Source organism: Octodon degus, unplaced genomic scaffold (assembly GCF_000260255.1).
Source record: "Octodon degus isolate 3935 unplaced genomic scaffold, OctDeg1.0 scaffold00056, whole genome shotgun sequence".
Taxonomy (NCBI): domain Eukaryota; kingdom Metazoa; phylum Chordata; class Mammalia; order Rodentia; family Octodontidae; genus Octodon; species Octodon degus.
The window spans coordinates 7,190,133-7,198,835 of record NW_004524632.1 but is presented as its reverse complement, the minus strand read 5'-3'; the positions used below and the strand labels follow the sequence as shown (position 1 = coordinate 7,198,835).

At 51.8% G+C, this 8,703-nt stretch overlaps 1 protein-coding gene across 1 annotated transcript in view; it reads right to left on the bottom strand.

The window, feature by feature from the left end:
* Positions 1-8,703, bottom strand: part of Skap1 (src kinase associated phosphoprotein 1) — a 234,409-nt gene that overhangs the window by 221,445 nt on the left and 4,261 nt on the right. Inside the window, exon 2 of the mRNA XM_023718126.1 lies at positions 2,650-2,749. Within this exon, the coding sequence (XP_023573894.1) occupies positions 2,650-2,749 (100 nt within the window). The remainder of the gene's footprint in view (positions 1-2,649; positions 2,750-8,703) is intronic.

The following is an 8,703-nucleotide window of genomic DNA, read 5'->3' as shown; positions in this document are numbered from 1 at the left end:
AGCCTCTGAGAATTTCCTATCAGGCCTGGGCTGGAAGATAACAAACACTTTCTTAATCTTCTGTCTGAAGCTTCGCTTCAATCGGAAAGGGAAGCTATCGCCCCTCGCAGTGCCCGCCCTCCCCAACACCACTGGCTCCATGCAAATGCTATTTGGAACTGAAAAAAAATGTGAGTGCAGAAGAGGAGGCAGAAGCTTCTGCACCCTGCTGAGGAGGCCGAAGCCCTCACACTTCCTCCAAATGACTCCTCACACTTCCTGAGGTGAGCAGAGAAAGCTCAGGCGCCACCACGCTGAGGCTGCCTGCAGAATCGAGTCTTGAAATTTTAGAAGTCAGTGAGGCATAGGACACAGTGTGCTACCTGTGTTTTCAAATTAAAGACGTTCATTGAAATTTAGTTTGTAGAAAGGTATGGCTAATTTTCTTTTCTTTTTTTTTTTTTAATTAAACAGGGTCTTGCTAAGTTGCCCAGGCTGAGCTCAAACTCGTGATCCTCCTGCCTCAGCCTCCCAGCGTGCTGGGATTCCAGGTGTGCATCAGCGGACTTTGAGCACCCAGGACCAAGCGAATCGTGCTGTCCGGTAGTAATGCCCATAGGAATTGTCACAACAGCGCTCGGAGTTGTGCGCTGGTTGTTAGGTGCTTTTCTAAGCCCTTCCCTCAGAACTGATTTCCTGTCTAACACCTACTCTATGGTTAAGCCCGTTTTCTAAGTGAGAAAACTCAGACACCCAGCAATGAAATGACAGCTGCGGTTCCACAGTTACCCAACGAGGCAGACAAGTTCGGAACCCCAGCAACCAGCTTCCTAAGAAGGAAAGGGAGTCTCGAAAATACGTTCTGGCATGAAAATACTCGTCAAAAGTTGTTTTTCTCTGAAGACAGTTTGGTATTCAAAAAGAATCCAGTCACTCAGACAATGCATATGTACTGAATGTCTTCTACAGCGTCCCAGCTGGCAGGAATAAGATGGTAATTAAAATAGGTCTGGTCCATCCACAAATATATATTCTCTCTCCCTCTCCCCCTCTCCCCTCTCCCCCTCTCCCCTACCCCCCTCCAGGGTCTTGCTGTGTACCCCGGGCTGGCCTTGAACTCACAGCAACCCTCCTGCCTCAGCCTCCCAAGTGCTGGATTACAAGTGTGCACCACTACCCCCAGCACTCTTCCACATTGCAAACATGCTCTTCCAGGTTACTAGTCCAAACTCACAGAATATGGTAATGAATGTCGACTGAAAATGGACTCTAAGTCACTAGATTACAGGGTGTTGCTGAAGGCATAATCAAATTCTTGACCACTGAGGTGCTGCCCAATAAACACGGTCACTGAGTTTAAAATTTTCAGAGCTTTAATCCCGCAGACAGCTTATTATAGAGATTCTAGACCATAACTATCCTAATGCAGTTAATTATCCTATAGATATTGGTGCAATAACTACCCTAATATATATCCTAATATATTATCCTAATATATATCTGGGAAGTAAAAATGATTAATTCCATTTTCTAATTACAACAAAATAGTTAACATATTCAGCGCTGAACATCCGCTAAGCATTGTGCTATACGTGTTGCATGTCTATATCCTTTTATTTTAGTAGCAGCCCCGAGTACTATCCTATTCCCATCTTACAGATGAGGAAACTGAGACCTAGGAAGGTCAAACAACAACTTCTCAGCACGTCGCTATGATCTGTACCAGGTCTGCTCGGTTGCGGAACTCGAACTCCTCATTCCACGTTAACTGCACTGCGCTTGGCTGCACTTAGAAAGCCCACCACGGCCTTCAGGGGAGGAGCAATGGCTCTGTCAGCCTGATACCAGGGAGCGGGTAGACCAGAAGTCTCTAACTTGGAGTCCACAGTTGGCTTCAGGGGAGCCGTAAACTCAGATTGGTGAAAAATAGTATGTGTTTTCTGTCCATTTGGATAGGCGTCCATAAATTTCGTTAGTGAAAGCAAAGCCCCCTACTCCCCCACCAACGATAAGACCTCCAGGGATTTAGCTCAGCAGCACAGAGCCTGCCTGGCAAGCATGAGGTAGTGAGTTCGAGTCCTGGCACACACACAAAACAAAAAAAATAAGACTCACTGACTTAGCTGAACGGGGCCTTTAATGGCATTGTAAAAATGAACAATCCAGAAAGGTCGCCATCTGTGATGCTATAAATCTAGAGCATCCGTAAGATTCTTTTCCACCTCTGATTTATTAAGGGTGTTATTTTACCTGGGACTTACAGCAGTGTAACACACACCACACACTCCCGCCTGGGTGAGCCAGCTGCAGGACAAACCCCAAACCTCCTCGATGCCTGAGGGGGCTGCCATCGGGGCTTCGCCTCTGTGCCTGGAACACATGGGCTAGGGACCCCCTCAGTGCGCCCGCTCCTCCACTTCTCCAAGAGGACCTCTGTTCCCTGCTCCAGGCTGTCTCCAAACAGACTGCGAAGACCAACACTGAAATGTTACTCGGCCATCAGAAATGGAGGCCTGGGGTGAAAGGGCCGCCTGGTGGAGCATGGCTTCGGCGGTGACGGCAGGACCAGGAAAAGCCTTGCATCTGCTCTTGGGCAGAGCACCACCTGGAAAGGGCAGATTTACACCCAAGGAAACGACCTTGGTGAGCCACGCTAGGCCCCTTTCTCACCCGGAAAGAGTCCCACTGACAACCAGCGTGTCACCTCCTGCCTCACAGAGGTGCGAGTGAGTGACCAAGGGGATGTGGCCAGGAACATCCAAGAGCAGGTCTGGGAACACAGCGCCCTCTGGTGGAAGCCTCACTTAAGAAGCCGGGTTGGGGCTTCAGGCCCAGGCAGCAAACGGAAGAGCCTTCCAGAGGGCCAGCCCTCCCTCCAGCCCCAGTTCCTTCAGTGCCCTCCAGGGTACTAGTGCCCTCCTACAGTTGGGTCCAGAATGCGAGACATCTGCTGGGCGTGCTAGTGGTGCACACTTGTAACCCCAGCATTCAGGAGGCTGAGGCAGGAGGATCGCTGAGTTTGAGGATAACCTAGGCTACTGAGGGAGTTCAAAGTCAGCCTGAACTGCATAGTGAACACCATCTCGTAAAGACAAGAGGGAGAGAGAAGGAGGGAGGGACAGAGGGAAAGAGAAGGGAGAGGGAAGGGGGAGAGGGAGCAGGAGAGGGAGCAGGAGAGGGAGCAGGAGAGGGAGAGGGAGGAAAGAGGGAGGCGAGAGGAAGAGAGGGAGAGATTTGTATATAAAGAAATTACTGTCTGAGGTGTTAAGCAATACTGTGGGAACTCAAGTAATAAAGGAGCTGCCATCAGAAGGTCCGGGTTCTTTGGGGGTGCAACATTTCTGTACTCCTGACGGACCTACCTTGGGCAACCCCACAGTGTTGCCTCATTTCACAAAATGTAGTGATTGCAACTAAACTTTTTTTAAATGTATTTGGTACAGGGTCTCACAACACAGCTCAGACTCGTAATGATCCCGTTTTCAGCCTCCCCAGCACTGAATTACAGGCTTGTGCCACCATGCCCAGACTCGGTGGCCAGCTCAGTGTGCCCAGGGGTGGGGCCGGAGCGGCATGTGGTGCCGGGGATCGAAGCCCAGCCCCTGCACTTGCCTAAGCAGGTGCTTTAGTCCACTGAGCTATCTCGCTGGCCCATTTGCTTATTTTTGTTGTTTTGTTTTTGCAGTTCTTGGGACTGAACGCCAGGGTGCCCTGCTGCTGAACTACATCCCTACCCCTTGTTGTTGTTCAGGCTGGTCTTGAACTTGAGAGCCTCCTGCCTCAGCCTCCTTGGCAGCTAGCTTGCTTATCTTTAGAGATAATGATCTCCACTGTGATCAAACCCTGCAGAGTCCTGCAGCGTGCCCAGGAGAGGGAGGAGCTAGAAGGCCAATGGGCTACGTGGGCGCGAAGAAGCCACGTGAGAACAGGCTGGGGGCAGATGCAAGAGACGCCTTTGGGGTCCAGATTTGTGTGTCAGGGCAAACAAGGCCCTACGGGCACACAGGGAATTCAGCTGCTGATCCTAGCTTAACACTATGGCTCCTCGCCTGTCATCCTGTCCGTGTGGGGCCTAATTTTGTTCTACTATTTTTCTGGCCTCAGTCAGCAGCTCCCCTCCGGCCCCTGGGACACCTCGCGGTCCGATGAGCGAATGACTGGTAGCTATAGGACTGCGTGGTGCCACTCTCACTGGGTTTTGTAGCCAGGAAGATGTCTAGGATTAGGGAGGAAAACACGAAGCCGGGGAGGCCGTGTGGATACACCACGGGCATTAGCAGTCCACCCACGAGGCCAGCCTCCGTTTATCTTGGGCAGAATCAGGGGCAGGCTTGGAAATGTGACAGTCATTTGAAAATGAAACTTTTTAAAGAAAAAAAATTAAAGTTTACTCCTTGGGAAACTCTTTCCCACTATCAGGCTTTGATTTCACTGCTGTTATGAGCCCCGTCCTAGCATTCACCTGAGGACAAATGTTGTATTAATAAAAGAAGGCAGGTGCAGTGGCGCATACTTGGAATCTCAGCTACCGAGGAGGCTGAGGCAGGAGGATCAGAGCCCAGCCTGAGCAGCTCAGCCAGAAGAGCCTGCCTCGAAGCTGAAAAACCAATAAGGAGGGGTGGAGGTGCAGCTCCGAGGCACAGCAGCCCTGGGTTCAAGCCCCAGTGTCTCGAGCAGATTTCCTAACATCAGCCCCCAAACGCATCCCGTGTGGCTCAGGTTCAGAACACTGCACCCCTCTTCTCAGTAAGGGTGAAGTGGGTACGGCTGTGCTTTTCATCAGACACTGTGGACGCAGTGCAGAGCACAGGAAGCCCGAGGCCCAGCGCAGCTGAGACGATCAAGCAGTGGGGTAGGGACGAGATCAGACCCGAACACTCGGGCAGGGACATCTGGGGTGCGGAGAACCCAGCTCGGGGAGCTGCCAACACCTGTCTGCCCGCCTGTGCTCAGGGTGCCTCCGGGAGGCCTGGCTCAGCTGAAGGAGTGGCCCGCAGGGACCGCAAGGGGCCCAGGCAGGCGCAGAGGGCAGCTTCGTGGTCAGGATGCCCCGAGCCTGTTTTCCCTCGTATGTTCGCAGGGGCGATAGAAAGAGCTGGTAATGACAGGAGGGCTGGCAGGGGACACATGGAGACCAAGCGCAGGCCTTCCGGTTGGCTGAGGCGGGAGCCGGGATGACGCAGCAGCAGCAGCAGCAGCGACCCAGGAGTGGCATTTTCTCCAACACTGACTGCTGTCAGACAGAAGCAGGGACGGCAGGCAGCTGAACTTCTACGTGGTGGGGGGTGTTCCGAGCTGTGGGATAAAAGGACAATAGAAGAAAAGGAGGAGAGGGACACAGAGGTCTGGGGGCTCAGGCCGACCAGGGTGCGCCCCAGCCCCTCCCCCGCCAGCACGTCCATCCTTGCACCCCACCTTCCTCTCCCTACCACACAGTGACTTTGCCGTGCCTGTCCCTGAGCCCAAAGGAAGCAGCACGTAAGGCTCACTTAGAGAGGCAGCCTGACAGCCATGCCTGCGGGCGCAGCCTGTGAGCCCAGCACTCGGGAGGCCGAGGCAGGAGGATGCTCACACGCTCGAGGCCCATCTGAGCTGGACGGCAAGACTTTGTCTCCAGAACGAAACAAAAACAGAGACAGCCCAGGAGTAGAGGGTAGAGTACATGTCAAGCAGGTGAGGGGACCCACGGCAGAGGCGGGGGCAGAGTAAAGCACCTAAGAAACACTCTGAATTCACTCCAGGTACAGTGGGGAAGAGGGGGTCTCATTTTCCAGGAAAAGGAAAAAGAGGTAAGAACAGTCTCTTGTATATTAAAAAATAAAAAGAAAGAAAGAAAAACGAAATCTTATCCAAACAAATAATTTCTTTCTTTCTTTCTTTTTTTTTTTTTGCCAGACGAGATTGACCATAAAATGACTGACAAAAATATGCTTCAAAAGACACGACCAAATACACAGCGCAGTGGCAAGAATCCAATACATAAATACGATCCATTTGTTCCCTCATTAAAAGCGCGCATGGAGAACATGATTTAATACAAAAAGGCTAAAGCTACTGCCACAGATTAATTGAAAAGTAACAACAGAACCCTAATTAAAATTGTGGAGTTATTTTACTCACACAGCACCAGAATCTGAATAAACAAATAAAAACAAAATCTAGAAAGCAGGTTTCTATTGGTAACCACTTAAACAATTACAATGATGTATTGAAATTTGCATAAAAACTTCCACTCACACGTGCACACTTTAGGTAGGACCTGAAATGCACACGGGAGTTCAGAAATTGCTTTTAGGGCGGGCCAGATAGCTCAGCAGCAACAGAGACCAGGGTTCCATCCCCGGCGTGTGGTCCCCAAGGCCACTGAGACTGGGCGTGGTAGCGCATGCCTGTAATTCCAGAGCTGGGGAGGCTGAGGATCACTACGAGTCCGATCTGTGTAGTGAGACCCTGTAGACCCTGCACTAAATACATTTAAGAAAAAAAAGAAAGAAAAGAAATTGCCTTTAAATAATTTTCCTAAATTCACATCAACCAACTTATTCCAGACTATTGTCGTGGCCCTCAATCTCACTCTCCTCCTTTACTGTACAAGATTCTGCATGAAAGTATCAATCCTTCCTATCCATTTCTCTTTTTAAATTTTTCTTTAGCAGCCCAGGTTGGCGGTGCCTAATAGCTGTGTCCCCCTCGGGGCCGGTGCCTGCACACATCTCCACTTTCTATCCTTCCCCTTCCTGTCCCTTCCCTCCCTCATCTCCCTCCACCTCTTAGTTCTCTTTTGCAAAAGATCAATCTTCCTATCTCCTGTCATCTAGCTTTTCTTTTTTGCTCTTTCCGGGAAGTGCCAGAGGCGGTGTCTGGAACATCCCCTCCTCCTCCTGCTCACCCCGAGCAGCTTGGGCACAGCGGCTGGTCCTCCTCCCTGCTGGCGCGGTCCTTCCCAGTCAGAATTTCCCAGTTCTCCTGATCTCCGAAAGTGGAAGCACAAAGCCAGAGTTAACCATACACAGGACGGCCGGGCGTTGTGAGAACTCGCTCCGCGCGGGCTCGGCAGGACAGGCAGACGCTGCTAACAAATTTTAACTTGGTAAACAAGCAAGGTCCCGCCTTGTGAGCAGTATGCGAGGCTGCGTCACACAGGAGGCGGCGCGTCACGCGAGGCTGCGTCATACAGGAGGCGGCGCGTCACGCGAGGCTGCGTGTCACGCGAGGCTGCGTCACACGGGAGTTGGTGCGTCACGCGAGGCTGCGTCATACGGGAGGCGGAGCGTCACGGGAGGCTGCGTCACGCGAGGCTGCGTCACGCGAGGCTGCGTCACGCGAGGCTGCGTCACGCGAGGCTGCGTCACGCGAGGCTGCCACGTGATGCGGAATGCCACGTGATACCGGCCACACCTGAGCCAGTGCGCTCTTTGCGTTTCTTCGTTATTTTGTACTATGGTGCAGCTCTGTAATCGCTCGTGTATGGATCAGTTTGGACTGTGGAGTGAATGATGTGAGTGTCCGTGATTTCTTGTAGTGGAATCAGCAGTGCCTTGAATTACAAGCATGTTCCCCGAACGGACCGCGCTTGCAAACCAAGGCTTTACTGTGCTTCCCATGAACTTCAAGCTCTGAAACAAGTAGACCACCAAACTGTGCACACGACTCATGTGCAGCGTTTCACGTACCAGCAGTGGCTCGATCAAGCTGAAAATGGTAAGAATAAAAGAAATATAGGAAGGTGTTTGGAGTGCTCCTGTTGGGCTGGGCGCGGTGGTACACATCTGTGATCCCAGCACTCGGGAGGCCGAGGCAGGAGGATCGCCACGAGTTGAAGGCCAGCCTGGGCTACACAGGGAGACTCTGATTTAAAAAAAAAAAAAAAAAAGAATACTCATGTTTTCTGGGCTCACCGAAAGATAGGCAGCCTTTGACACTTCCGTGCTTTGTGATCACCTCCCCCCGCCTTGACCTCAGCCTGACAACAGCTGCCCTACAGAAGCGCCCTGGCTCCACTCGCCCAGGCCTGCCTTCTGCCTTAGGTTGCAAACTGCCCTTCTGTCTTCCTCAAAGCCAGTCCGTGGCCAAGGCCGGGAGAGCCTCCACGAGGGCTTCCCTCTGCCCACCTGCCGAAGCGGTGTGCCCGTCTGGGCTCTCCTGAGTCTCTGTGTGCCCCTCTCCTACTGAGCTTCAGCTCCCTGTGCGTGCTCTTTTATCTTCCCACAGGGTTGTGAGTTCTTCAGGAACGTGCGCTGAATGTCTGCTGTGTGACACGAATTAGCTTAGGCACCTGTGTGCATGCACCGGCAACCCTGCGGGCGAGCGGACTGTACAACCATTCGGCTTTTCCCGTCTAAAAGTAAGCAACAGGACAACTGAGTGTGTGTTGGAATGCTTTGTCCTCAGTGTACGCTCAGTAAACACCTGTGAATGAACTGGAGAGGTTCGCTTTTTTTTTTTATCTTTTATTTCTTCACATATTTGGTACAGGGTCTTCCTACACAGCCTGTAGTCATAGAGACCCTCCTGTCTCAGCCTCCCCAGCACTGGGATTATAGGTGTGCATCACCCCCCCTGGTTCTGGGGCCAGCACAGCATGTGGTACCAGGGATCAAACCCAGGTCCTTGCACTTGCCAGACAGGCACTTAGACCGCCAAGCTATCTTCCCAGCCCACAATGTTCACTTTTATGAAGTAATTAAGCCTCAGCAAGAACGTCAGCCTCTCAGTCACACTGCT